Consider the following 13,351-nt stretch of genomic DNA (forward strand, 5'->3'; position numbering starts at 1 on the left):
TGCTAACCATCTCCCTATCGTCCCCGCAGACTCGACTTAGACGGCGACCGTGTTCACGTCGAGTGGTAAGTCATGGTCGACCACAGCAAGGAAGAAAAGGCGGCACCTGCGCCTGCTCCCTGCATCTCAGAACTAGCCCACCCTCCTTTACCGCGCGATCTCTCGTTTTACATCGTGCTCTGCCTCACCGTTGTGCCTATCTGGAGCGTTGCGCCCCTGTCCTGGTTGTTCGTCGTCCACGCTTTCTGGACCGGTGCGGCACATTCATATACATGGCTTGGTACCCTTTGCTTAGCCTTTGCCAGTCTCGAAGTAAGCGTCTGTCCAGCTCATCGTATTCAACGACGTTGACCGAAACATCTACGTTAGGTTGTCTTCTCTATACACCACTTTTTCCTCGCTCGCCACGTCGATGGACCTTCGACTATCGGCTCTGGCAATCTAGGCGAACTGCAGAAAGCATTCGGTCGAGTCCTTCAAAGCGGACTGGCCAGTGACATATTTGGTGATACGGACGAGGAAACGCTGGATGTAAGCAGACCTTGTAGTCCGGAGGAGGCCATTGTCCAACTCGAAGCTCATGACCCTCGAGCTATCGACTTCCGGTGAGTACATCATGCGCGGTACCAGGACGTTCACTGATTCGTCCACTCAGTAATTATCTTCGAACATGGTAGGCGAGCAACGTAAACCATTTTACGTCCGTACCTCACCCCGTTCATCACTACAGGTTCCGTCAAATCCCTTGGTCTCATATCCACAAGTCCGACGTCGATGCATGGCTTTACTGGGCCATCTTCAACAGCAATATGCCGGAACCCCACGCCCTCCCAGAATCGCACCGCAATGTCCTCCAAGAAGCCCTCAAGATGGTTGAAAAGCGCGCCGGCAAGACCTTCCCTGAAGGATCCAACCCGCACGGTCGCCCTCTCCTCCTCAACATCGACCCCGTCAACGTCCACCAGCGTCCGTTCATTTGGTATGCCTTTGTCACGCTCGCTAACGTCATCCTCAAACGGTACTTCATGCACCGCTGGAACATGCGTTTCGGTTCCAAGGATGGTCTCGATTATCTCCTTCGCATCCCTGCAGGATGGAACTCGAAGACCGGGCCGAGACCTATCGTGTTCTTGCATGGCCTGGGACTCGGACTCCTGCAGTACAAGATGATTCTGTCCCGCATCCTACATAATTTCCCCGACCGTCCGTTGCTCGTCCCGCTCCAACCACACATCAGTCAGCAATTCTGGCATCCGAATTTCCTTCGGCCTATGAACCGGAGAGAGACGTCGCAGGTCATGCATGCACTTTTACGTGATCTCGGTTGGGCCGCGGAAGAGCGCCAGGTGACGAGTGATAGCGAGGATGAGAAGTCAGCCTTGGAGAATGAGAAGAGGATGATGGAGGAGAGGAAGGGTGTGACGATGGTCAGCCATTCGAATGGGTCGTATGCCCATGCGTGGTTCCTCAAGGCTTTCCCGAATAGCGTTACGCGTTCGTGTTTCGTTGATCCTGTCACGTTCTGTGGCTGGGAAGGACGTAAGTCTCGTTGAAATGCTCACGCTCAAGATGGCACGAACTAACACATATTTGGTAGACGTATGCTATAACTTCCTCTACAGACCAGCGACAACGGTATGCATTTCCCCTTCTCTATCTTTGCTTATTGTCTTGTTCTGTCAGTCCACTTATCGCCACTGTTGTTTCTTAGGGTATGCATCTCGTCATGCGGTACTTTGTCGGCAGCGAGTTAGGAGTCGCCAACGCCCTCCAACGCCACTTCGACTGGTCTTCAAACTCTCTCTGGTACGAAGAGATCCCCAACGCGAGAGATCCATCCCGGGCGACGTTCTTCCTGGGCGGTAAAGATTCCATCATCAACGCCGAGGTACGTCCCTTCCCTCCCCAGCAAGGATGAATGTCTGAGAACCCTGTGCTCATTGTTCTGTGGCATTTAATTTACAGCGCGTCCGTAAATACCTCACGGAGCACGGCGTCCGTAAAGGCCTGTTCTTCGACCCGGAAGGAAGACATGGCCAGGCGCTCCTCGCGGGTGGCGAAGGCTACAAACGGTTCATGTCTTGGCTGGCCGAACCCGCTGCGGATCCCTCACCATCGCCGTCCTCGCAGTAAAACATCTTCTATTCTATTCTATACATTTCTTCCTACGTCCCACTTTGGTCCATCCCGACCACCATCCATCGTCCACTGCCAACTTTACATTATCGTCATACGCAAACGCGCATAGGATTCTTCTTTATTCATCTTTTGCACTTTTTTTTAGATAGAAACTGCATTATACCCCCACACGACTACCAACTTTCGTTTTCGTCATCGCGACGTTGCACATATACATATTTTAAGTATTGCCAATCCCATTTGCGCGGACTCCTGGATCCTGAAGTCTTGAGGATCTCGTAGGTCTGATTGATTATGGTCCTGAGTCCGAAGCCGCCGTTATATGTCAGAATTGCTGAACCTCGTTAGTCCTTGGCCCGGACCATGTTCGTGTTCCCCTCTGACCGTCTCCTAGAGTCATTAGAGGTAGGGCGGGACTTTGCATGCATGCATAGATTTAGATGGTTGTTGTCGTTATCATTATACCGCCTTTTTAATGGTTACTTGTATGCTTTGAGCGAGGTGTGCTCATGTCTGCGTCTTCTAAGAATCAATCTTCGCGGCGATTCTCGCGGTTCAAAGCGTATGTGGCGCGCCACAGTGGCTTTGTGCCGGGATTCGGAAGGCTCGCCTTCGGCGGGCTTTCGCCCACTCTCGCTTATTTTATACTACACAAATACACTTGCTGTACCTCCCATATTTTGTGTGGTTCCAATATCGAACAAGACCAGAAGTTTCGACCTACTGAGCGTCGAGCACAGCAAGATCCATAAATTGGATTTATTTTGGTGTGGCACCAGCCTCGGCATTCGCCGCAGGTGAAGCACTCGAAATTCCATCAATGTCATTGACGAACATCACTTTGCCTCGAGTCTATCTTGCTTGGAGTACACCACCATGAATATCCGGCCAGCCACAGTCAGCATATTGTTCTTTTCATATACTTACGTGCTTGCTGACTCTTTTTGCACTAAGGTAGACGACCTCATGGGCATGCAGGCCTGCAATCTGCACAACCTTCCCGAGAACTACACCATGAAATACTGTCCGTACATACTACTCGACAATATTCATCCGACCTCCTAGTGAATCTGTCTGCATCTAGACCTGTATCATGCTCTGACCTGGCCATCTCTTTCCTACGTTGCGGTCGATCCCAAAGGACGAGTGGTTGGGTATATTCTGGCGAAGATGTACGTCAACCCAACCTTGATTCTCTCGTTCTCGACCAATATCGTGCTCGTGCAGGGAGGAAGACGTCGGTCCAGAGGATGAAATGCACGGACATGTTACGTCCATCTCTGTGCTACGATCATATCGACGGCTTGGTCTTGCGAAGAAACTTATGATCCAATCCCGTATGTCCCAATAAATCCTGACCCAACCACATATACTCATGTATCAATCTTGAAATATTATCTCAGAGGAAGCAATGGCGACAGTATACAAAGCTTCTTACGTCTCCCTCCACGTTCGCCGTTCGAACCGTGCAGCCTTAGGGCTTTACCGTGACACGCTTGGGTTCACGGTGAAGGATATTGAGAAGAAGTACTGTGCGTCTTATTTTTTCAACTCCTCACGGGAGAAATCGTTACATTGACGCCGAACACCTTCCTTTTCCGAATTTCCTTCAATAGACGCGGATGGCGAAGACGCGTACGCAATGCGACTCTCCCTAAAGTAACACACGGTCTCGCGATTCGACTTCGTCGTTCATCATGTGTGGAGTCGATCCCGTCGAAATCCGACAGTATCATCATACACTGTTGTACATACTCAATAAAATACACACATACAGCCTCCAGATCGAAAGACACGACTCCCTAGGACGTGTGTGGCATGTGGCACCCCTCCTCCAAATCAACGAAAAGGATTAAAATACAGATCGTCTACGTCTGTCGGCTGTGCTTTTTTCAATACATCATTCGAGGTCGCATCGTTGTCTCCCAGCGATATCAGATTAACTTCGTCGGCCAGTTGACCCGTATGCAGGTCTCCTTGCGTCTCTTCTTTCTCCTGTTGTGAATTATCATCACTCGGATAGGATGACCTGTCGCCTAGTCCTGGTTCACTCTTCCTGCTTATGTTTGCGTGCTCTTCGACCTGCCTCTTTTTCCAAGCATCCAACGCCCCTCTCACGATCTGCGCGACCTTCAGCCCCATCTCATAATATCCATCGTTCGTGGCGGCCTCGAACATTCCCATATGCGCCTGGACTTCGTCTGGTGCCGCTCCATTCCGCTGTTCGATGAAGTTGGTGCGGAAGTCATGGCTGTGGCGAGTCAGTGCCGACATGGACGGTGCAGTGGGAGGCACTGGCTGCGAGCTGGGTTTTGGTGGTGCTGGTGCCGGTGAAGAGGTACGAGACTGGGGTTGAGATCGAGAATGGGGGTTTGGTGAGGGAGTTGGAGACGGAGGAGATGGTTTGGTGGTCGGAGAGCGAGGAATGGTAGTCATAGCGCCAGGAGAATCAGAATGGGACGGGACCGAAGTCGATCGTGGTACCGGAGGTCGCTTCTGTGGCGCAGGAGGCAGGACAATGAAAGTGCGACGGCCGGGATAAGAAGGTTGGCGCGGTGGTAGAGCAGTGAAAAATCTGTTCCGTATAGATAGTTAGTCGTAGTCCCGTTTCGTAATAATACGAGCTCACGTCTTGAAAACAACACCGAGATCCTCTTCGGCTCTCGCAAGACCTTCCAGCCTGTCCCACATAGCCTTCTCATCCCACAGATTTCCAACATACTTCATATGATCCAATAATGCCACATATCCGCTACCTACGCCCTTAGCCACCGTCCCCACCCCTGTCGCGAGTTCCTGCTTCTTATAGTACGCAGTGCCAGCAGCGGCGCTCGCAAGCAGTGCACCACCTACTGCATACGCAGCAGGCGCCCATTTGCTCCAGCCCCCTGCAGATGAAGTCGAGACAGTCGAGGATGAGGGCGCGGGCAGGATAGCAAGCGGCGCCTTGTTGGAGGATGCGGAAGAGGTGGAGGATGTAACCGATGAGAACGTGGAAAATAACTCTGAAGCGGCTTTGTGAGCCGTTTGGATGTACTGCGACGCCTTGGTGGCACTGTTCTTGAAGACCTGGGGATGAAGGCCAAGATACTAACCACACATTACGTGAGTATAAGGGCCGGCGATAAAGCACCTTGAGACACTTGCGGGTGTATCAAAAGCAATGCACGCAATGATGTTTGGCCACAGAGGGGCTGATTTGTCTGGTCTCGTGTTGATGAACTCCAGGAGGCAGTCGGCAGCTAACAAACCACCCATGCTAGGGGGACAGATATGTGCTGTTAGAATGAACCAATATGACCGTGAAACAGATAGTGACCTCACGAACCTGTGACCACAGAGGACGACCTTTGCTTTGCCTGCTCCGCCTCCTGCACCGTTCGCTACCTCACGCTCCACGGTCAATGTAGTAAGCCAATCCGCAAGGCGGATGACAGCTTCAGTCTACATTCCGACATTAATTATGACAATCTTCTATAGTGAGGTGGAAACTATGCGCACTAGGTTTCCCTTCGTCTGAAGTGCATAACACATTTGTCAGAGTGATCGACAACTAAAACGAGATGGACGGGTACCTCATAAGCAGGAAATACGATGCATTCGACCTTGACATTATCAAGCGTCTCGGAGAGAATGTGCTGAAGGCGAGCCGGAAAGTTGAGAAACGTCAAATCCGTGCCTTTGAACCTATGTCCCAAGTTTCAGCTCGACGGATGTTTTGAAGTCAAACGCCAGTACTAGCGCTTACCCATGGATGAATACACAGAGCAGCACATCTGGAGGGTCAGAGCCGCCGTTCGCTGGATCACTTGTGACATACTGCGGGGCGATGGATTCTGTAGATTGGATATTCTGCCCTTCTTGTTTACTTCCTGGAGACTTTGCGGCAAGAGCCATGACGATCGTCGAGAACCAAGTGATGCTGGAATAATGAGATAAGATAAGATCCTTGAGCGAAGCAGTTGTTTGTCCTTGTTGAATTCAAAGGTCGTCGCCTTCCTGTGCCTCCGTCGGCTTCATCAGCTCTGATGTTTACCTTCCACAGCCATGGCTACCACGAGAACTACTGAGGCTGCTCGTGTGCTATTATATCTAGGCCTTCCATCTGACTACTCGCCCTCACCTTCTAATGAGCCTGTCTCATTTCTCTCGCTGCACATCCACCAACTACCGCCAGAGCTTCTCTCGGTTTTCTCGGCTCTAACCACCGCTCGCGAACGATCTACTGTTCCCGCTATACGAAACAGACGATTTCGCTACACACAATCAAAGCCATCTGAACTTAAAACCTCTAATGCCAAACGCTCATGGCCTGCTCTATGGGAAGGACCTCCAGAACCTCCAACCTCGGTAGGAAAGGACAGCGCGAGGGAAGAGCATGACTGGGTGGAGAGAAACTTCCTTGGCGGGAGCTCCACGAATTCTTCTGGAGAGAAGAGGCACCATGTGGGAAAGTTAGGCTCTCTTTTAGGAGGCTACGAAGAAGAAAGGGAACTAGAAAGGATTCGGGGACTTCGAAGGGACATGGCGGCGAAGGCAGCCGAAGAGTTCGTCCCCGAGGAGGATGAGAGCTCCGAAGAGGAAGAAGAGGCAGAAGTCCCGAGCAGAATGGAAGGACGCTCAAATTCTGGCGGCATACCACCGCAAAATGATTCAATAGAGGAGATGCAAGGTCTTTTTGACCGTCGTGTACGCGAGCAGTTTATCTATGGCCTTTTACAGGTATTTCTCCCGGCAGTTTCGTTATGGTTCCATGCTGACAACATCTGTCAATTATCATCTCATTTCGCGGACATCTACCCGGTTCCTCTTCAGTCTGACCTTTATGATGTCGTCGATTGGGACGAGCAGTGGGATGGAGACGGAGAAGACGCCCAGGACCGCTGGTTCGCCGATGATGACTGACGATATGACACCCTGAATTATATGTGTATGTTTTACTTTCGACTCAAGAGTGTATTCATAATGTACTAGTGAAACGTTACGCTTTCTGCGCCTCCAGCGGCATCGCACTACGCCACACCACAGCGGCTACGTGTTCAGACGGACTTTACTCATCAAGCGGGCCACTGTCACCGGCATTTCCTGGTGTACCTGAAGAGAACAACACCTTGCATAAAACCGTGAGTAGATATGCTGTTCTTGAATTCCTTGCTGACCAGCGTCGACTGACAGCAATCGCAACCGCGTAGAGAACAAAGGTCCTGCCCCGGAATCTGGACGGGAAAGGAAGTTCTCTCCGCTAGGCAGCGCCAGATTCTTCCGCAGGATCAGCGTCACTATCCTGTTCTGTTCGTTCATAGAAACGCACTGTTACACTTTCAAACCGCGTCCGCCGTGTGCCTCGCTTTGAATAAGCCACGAATACGGCACATAGCTCCTTGCCCTCACTTGGGCAAGGTCGTCCCAGGGGCCTGTCACTATCTAAACGGCAAGTCTTGATCTCACCTCGGATAGCAAACCCCCAGACGTGGTCTTTGGCAGGAATCAAATGCTTCTCATGAAGTTTGGTTGATGTACCCCGATCGTCGTTAAGCCCATGAAGCCTCGTAAGATGCTTTGTGACTGCCTGGTAAGGTCCTGTAGTGCGGTAAATCTGCATTCACGTACTACATGACTGATCATCATTCAGCTATACAGTCTGTCCATTCAACATCTGCCTTTAATTTTGGCTACACGGTACAGTTGTTGCTGGCCGATGTCTACGAGTGGATATGATTGTTAACGCCGTCTATTTTGGCACCAGGAAACACTGGGATAAGTATGCGTTCTCAAACACGCATCACCCGGTCACTCGGTTCGGCAGTGCCAGTTAAAGTACGTTGCATCACTGTATCACTGCAAGAACAGGGCCCTGTACCAGCCTCACTTCCGCGAACTTCACGGACCGCGTACTTGCGCGCCATGAATCTCCAGGTGCGAGGATCACCTTTGAACTCGTGTCGGCTCTGCTATCACGTACGGATGTGATTAGTCGTGTTGTCTTGAGCTTGGTTTATGCCGGTGGAGGTGGAAGTTGATCACTTCACCTAGCCACGTATGCACCTTTCCTCTGTGACACCTTCAGGTACATTTCACGTGCAGAGCCACACGCCCACTCCCTGTCTGTCACCAACGTGTCCATGCGGATTAGACAAGTAGATGTGATGTCAAAAGGAGAAAGCGCGCCTAGCTCTATATCTTCACCACAAAGAGTTCCAGGGGTGATCCAGTTACAGGCAATGCACTGTGAGTGTCTACAACCTATGCCTTTGCTTTCATGCAGATTTACTCAGTTAGTGCAACCGATATAGCGCATCGTGGCGGTTATGCGAACCTCCGATATCGTCTCGTCCGAGGATTCAAGTCAGTTTCGCTGAAATCTGATTCTTAGATTCCTAGTCAGGCTTGCACACGAAATTTCCGGGCCCGCATCCAGAAACCACACATGCAGCACACTGACAGTAAGCGGCCATCACATCCATGCGGACCGACTCCTCTCTCATGTCTCCATTTCAGATCATAGACAAGATATCCAAACAAAACTTCGTACAATAGCGTACGGCTTATTCTGAGCGCTCGTGGGACTATCGGAGAACGAGTTCCGTGACTTTGAGGAAGCGAAAAGGGGCGACGTCGTCACGGTCATCCTGTACATGCGTCTCTCAGAACGGCGGGCTCGGGCGTTTATCGCCGTTATTCAATCGAAGCTCTGGGAAAAGGTGATCTCCTCAACTCGCGCCTTTGCCTCGGTCACTTACAGCTCCGCGAGGGTTCGATGGCTTGGAGGCCGAACATCTACGCGCATGTGCAACGTGCACCGACGGCCTACAGAATGCCATTGTTCTTTCTCGGGAAGCTCGTTCGGGGTGAAAACGACCGTGTTCGATCCTTCATCATTCTTCGAGTTATACTGACCTCTTCGTCTGGGGATTAGTTGACCGACCAAGAGTCATCCCTGAGCCCAATGCGTCCACGACGGGCTTGCAGAAAAAGCACCGGACACCATATCGAGTCTCTGATCCTTGGAGCTGCTCTTTGTTCCCTCACAGGCTCACAGTGCTCAACTCAGTGATCAACTTCAGATCCATTCGAAGTCCCGACCATCTCAGGATGCTCATCAATGAAACGGTGCGCCAGCTTCTCTGCATCTGGCTGTCTTTGCCGACTCCAGACGACTGCCCACGTACGCTGTAGACACCGATGGGCATGAATCGCCTCTGGCTCGCCTGTCCTATCTCCCTCTTTTTTCCAATCATCGCTCTGACGTATGGGACTATCCCGCCGTGTTATAAAGGAGGCCGGGTCAGGAATTCTGAAAACCACAAGCACCCAGAGGCATCTTCTTAACACACCGACAGTGATCTGCCGTGTACTCGCTCGATGTCGACTATATACCATGTTGGTCCTCACTGGCGCGGATACGCTGGTCTCAAGAGGCTAGTCATCTTGTGAGTGACTCTATCCTCCCACACATATCGCACGACCTACTTCGCGCAGACATTATGCTGATGGCAGTGTTGATTTACCACGCTATTAGTGGTGACTCCTATAGCTACATCGGATATCACTCTCAAGCCCCACCCCCAACCGCCGCACGCCCCCTTGGTGTCAATTTTCCTGGAACGGTCGTCAACGAGCCCGGACAGCCAAATTGGGTGGGCCACCTCATCACCACCTACGCGCATGGCCAGTCCAATTTGCTCGTCTACGACTATGCAGTTCGCGGTAATGTGTTTCCGGCCTCTTAACAGGTTGTACTATAATCTGAACTTCGCTGCAGGTGATACTGCGCCTGGAGTCGCCCGGCAGATCAGGGAGCACTTTCTGCCCACCGTTGGGCGCAGACCGAATTGGGCTCGTTGGACTGCAAACGATACTTTATTCGTGGTAAGTACCTTATCGAATGCTCTTGCCAATCATAGACACCGCAAATCACTGATTTTTGACCCAGACTTGGATTGGCGTCCAAGACTGTAGGCTATTGTGAGTCCCTTGGTTACAGCCGTCATTCGTTTCATCTACCATGCCCAAAGCAAACAGCATTTGTGGTACAGTGTGGTTGAACGACGTCGACTCAGAGATCTATTGGTGATTGGGCGTCAGTTCGTGTCAACAGTCGCTGATGCTCAGCCCCCAGGTACACAAATGACAGGAGAGAAATAACCTACATCATCACTGCTCTATTCGCGGCACAAGAGGAACTATACACAGCTGGTGCACGAAACTTCCTCTTCGTCGACTGTCCCCCGATACACCGTTCACCGGTCGGTGAGTGGTTCAATAGCCCTGTGCTTTCAATGACTCGGTCCATGCTCACTTCGTGTTACATCAATCTCTTCTAGGTCCACCCGACGAGAATCCCGAGTCCGCACAGCCGTTCACGAATTGGAACCAAGAACTAGCCACAGCAGCCACCGCGTTCGCTCGCGCCCATCCCGATGCAACCGTACTCGTCTTCTCCGCCTGGGCCACATTCACTCGCATCCTGGATGACCCGCTCACTAATGGGTTCCCCTTGAACGCGAGGAGGGCCATGGGTGGTCCGATTTGGTTCGACCACCTCCATCCGACTAGTAGAGTGGCGAAGACCGTGGCGAGAGACATGGCAGGATTCCTCACTTCTATCCCGCCAAGCGGTTAGGCGGGCGGTGTGGATCCCCAATTCACATCGCCGTCGGTTCCGATGGACCACGGCCTTCACGGACGTGATATTTCAACATTTTTATCCTTCTGAATTAGAGTATTTTTCTTGTGCATTTCGAATACGGACTTTTCTTGATCTTCGTCTCCTACGTAGTACTTCCCCTTTCCTCGCCGGACGCTTGTTTATTCTGGGCTGTTTGGCGCCACCTTGGACATATTTCAGCCGTCCGTATATATGTTGATGGATAATGTCCTCCTGTAGCCATATATTCGATTTTAGCTTTCGCCCTTCTCGTGTCACATATATGTGTAGCTTCCTATAATGTGCATCTTTGATCCGTTCAAGTCTGTCTGACCGAATCTTTGATGAGAAACTCCGAAGTATCCTGATGCCTTCATCGTGGTCTTCGTGGTGGATGTAGGGAAGGGTCATCTTTTCTCATTGGCTCGTCTTTCCCGTCCAATAAGAGAAGAGAAAAGGCATTGAAAAGGAAGTGATTTTTCATGATCATTGCCGTGCCATAAGGGACATAATCTTCCGACAGAAAAGTTGCGCAGTCTGAACACTGGCACCTTTTTACTAGCAGGCAGTTCTTATTCCACAGCCGGAGAAGTGGTGGTAGCATCTTAAGATATAACCGATCCGATAACCTCACATCCGACCTCGTCTTACTTGCCTGATACCTGTAGATCCGCAAGGATCCAGGTGGTTTTTATTAGGACCCCACTCCCTCCCCTATCCAATCTACCGGGCCGCTCTGCTTTGGGACCTTCGATCTCAAAACCTGCCAATATCATCCCGTATTCCCTTTCATGGTCCAGACAAGATTAACCGATTTGGAAGCAAGATATTGATGGGTTTCTACGGGGATGATGGAGCTCAATCGCGCTGGAGCCGTGAGCCGTTGAATAACGTCGACCACTGGCACTTGCGAGGCTCATAAGCACATACATACGAGTACTCGGTGCCACGGGAATTATTTCAATGGTTGATCCGACCAGGACAGTGGATTCAGATGAGCAGTGTACGAACGCGCAACTGCGAGGAAGTGGAAAGCTCTATGACACCGTTGATGCGCCGGACAAGGCGAGTGTATCCTAACCTTTTTGGACTGTAGAGCACGGCGACAGCTCATATACGCACCACAGAGCCTTCGACCTTGAAGTTCTCCGTATAGGATCGCATTAATGAACGAAGAGAGCGCGCGTTGGGCGGTATAGATGACCATGACCGGCTTCGGCAATACAACAGGGAATCAAAAAAGTATTCGTGAGATAGCCCGACAGTTGACGGGCCTTGCTCTTTTTCCCTTCTAGAGTACAAAGGACGGATGGGAGTCGGATACCCATTGGTATAACTATGACGAACTGCGAACTGCGAACTGCAAGATGGCGCGTGCGCCACACGAGCCCCACGAGAATCTGAGAGCCAGAACTGTCTCCGCCCGGGTTCAAATTAATTCGAGCGATCCAGAGCGTTATATGCTGGTGGTGGATGGGATGGGTCAGAGTGGCGATGGCGAGGAGGATGAGAATAGGTAGATTCCTGTGTGATTTTTCGTCATGTACGGGAGGGTGGCGATACCTGGGATGTGTTTCAGTGATCAGAATAGCCTCCTCCATGGTTTGGGAGAAGAGTGTGGAAGGAGAACGTGGGACGATGCGCACCAGGATTACACCGTCCCCTCGCACAAACAGCATCGGTACTTTTCGTTTCGCCATCTAAAGCACGCGTGTCGTTTGGACGAAATCAGCTACAGGTACGCCGCGAAAGACAGTAGAATAAATAGAGAGAATGATGGACGTACGTTGACCACGCTCTGCGACGGTGGGACACCCTCTGGAGCATCAACGATCATGATGGTCTCTTCGACATCACTCAAGATGAGATTCATATGCCCATCATATGCCTAGTGTCACCAACGGTCATGCCATTGAAAGATTTCGGTGTGTGGACGACGGACGGTGGAGGCTCACGTACGTGCAGGATACCGGTGAGCTCTCTATCTCCCCGTAGTTTTACGAAGACGCGTTCGCTCAGGGACAGTCGAATGAGATCGAATGGTTCTTGGATGCCAGGTGCAGATGAATCCATGAGAGTGCCACAGTTTTAGTGCTGTATGATGGGAAGTGCCGAAATTACCACAGTTGAAGGCTCAACAGTCCGTAGAGCAAGAGCATTGACCAGAACGCGAGCGTACCTCAAAGTCTAAGTGAATGTTGTGCTGATGTGTGCCCGAAGTCTGTGGCGATGGAGGACGCGTAAGGAGAGAACAGGACGTCGACGTCTGCCTCGCCACCGCGAATCAGACCGGGGGTGATCGAACAAGGCGCCCGGCCCGCAGCTGGCCGCAACAACGCGTCGACCGCGCGACGCGCGTCATCGCTGTGCCAGGCAGCGTCGAAGGGTATCACAGAACCTCAAAAATTAGATGAGCGCTGCGTGTAAGCAATAAACGCCAGCACATCGCCACAATGCCACTTTGCCCGAGGTCGTAGGACTCGAATTCGAATCTGTGCGCTAGAGGAACCGCAAGGAGTTATACTGTCTATCGTCGTGGTGGCTGCCGCCTTAGCGCTAGGTGAT

At 51.4% G+C, this 13,351-nt stretch overlaps 5 protein-coding genes across 5 annotated transcripts; 4 read left to right on the forward strand and 1 right to left on the reverse strand.

Annotated features, from left to right (window-relative positions):
* STEHIDRAFT_76757 (uncharacterized protein) lies at positions 1–2,311 on the forward strand. The gene is made up of 7 exons (XM_007302370.1): positions 1–312; positions 370–605; positions 656–673; positions 731–1,539; positions 1,598–1,635; positions 1,712–1,888; positions 1,966–2,311. The coding sequence occupies exons 1-7, from the start codon at positions 73–75 to the stop codon at positions 2,131–2,133; spliced, it is 1,686 nt and encodes a 561-aa protein (XP_007302432.1). The 5' UTR covers positions 1–72; the 3' UTR covers positions 2,134–2,311.
* A 676-nt stretch (positions 2,312–2,987) lies between these two features.
* STEHIDRAFT_76759 (acyl-CoA N-acyltransferase) lies at positions 2,988–4,482 on the forward strand. The gene is made up of 6 exons (XM_007302371.1): positions 2,988–3,036; positions 3,094–3,163; positions 3,224–3,311; positions 3,367–3,476; positions 3,543–3,671; positions 3,756–4,482. Exons 1-6 carry the CDS (start codon positions 3,016–3,018, stop codon positions 3,800–3,802), a joined length of 465 nt encoding a protein of 154 aa, XP_007302433.1. The 5' UTR covers positions 2,988–3,015; the 3' UTR covers positions 3,803–4,482.
* A 1,704-nt stretch (positions 4,483–6,186) lies between these two features.
* Positions 6,187–7,044, forward strand: STEHIDRAFT_130033 (uncharacterized protein; the record flags this gene model as incomplete). The annotated part of the gene is made up of 2 exons (XM_007302694.1): positions 6,187–6,861; positions 6,955–7,044. 2 exons carry the CDS (start codon positions 6,187–6,189, stop codon positions 7,042–7,044), a joined length of 765 nt encoding a protein of 254 aa, XP_007302756.1.
* Positions 7,045–9,501: 2,457 nt separating this feature from the next.
* STEHIDRAFT_55265 (uncharacterized protein) lies at positions 9,502–10,762 on the forward strand (the record flags this gene model as incomplete). The annotated part of the gene is made up of 6 exons (XM_007302323.1): positions 9,502–9,569; positions 9,659–9,846; positions 9,902–10,008; positions 10,073–10,104; positions 10,274–10,389; positions 10,464–10,762. 6 exons carry the CDS (start codon positions 9,502–9,504, stop codon positions 10,760–10,762), a joined length of 810 nt encoding a protein of 269 aa, XP_007302385.1.
* Positions 10,763–12,033: 1,271 nt separating this feature from the next.
* STEHIDRAFT_94966 (like-Sm ribonucleoprotein) lies at positions 12,034–12,990 on the reverse strand. The gene is made up of 4 exons (XM_007302695.1): positions 12,746–12,990; positions 12,573–12,674; positions 12,433–12,486; positions 12,034–12,349 (listed from the first exon to the last, which is right to left on the reverse strand). Exons 1-4 carry the CDS (start codon positions 12,857–12,859, stop codon positions 12,326–12,328), a joined length of 294 nt encoding a protein of 97 aa, XP_007302757.1. The 5' UTR covers positions 12,860–12,990; the 3' UTR covers positions 12,034–12,325.
* Positions 12,991–13,351: the final 361 nt, after the last annotated feature.

This window comes from Stereum hirsutum (genome assembly GCF_000264905.1).
Source record: "Stereum hirsutum FP-91666 SS1 unplaced genomic scaffold STEHIscaffold_5, whole genome shotgun sequence".
Taxonomy (NCBI): Eukaryota; Fungi; Basidiomycota; class Agaricomycetes; order Russulales; family Stereaceae; genus Stereum; species Stereum hirsutum.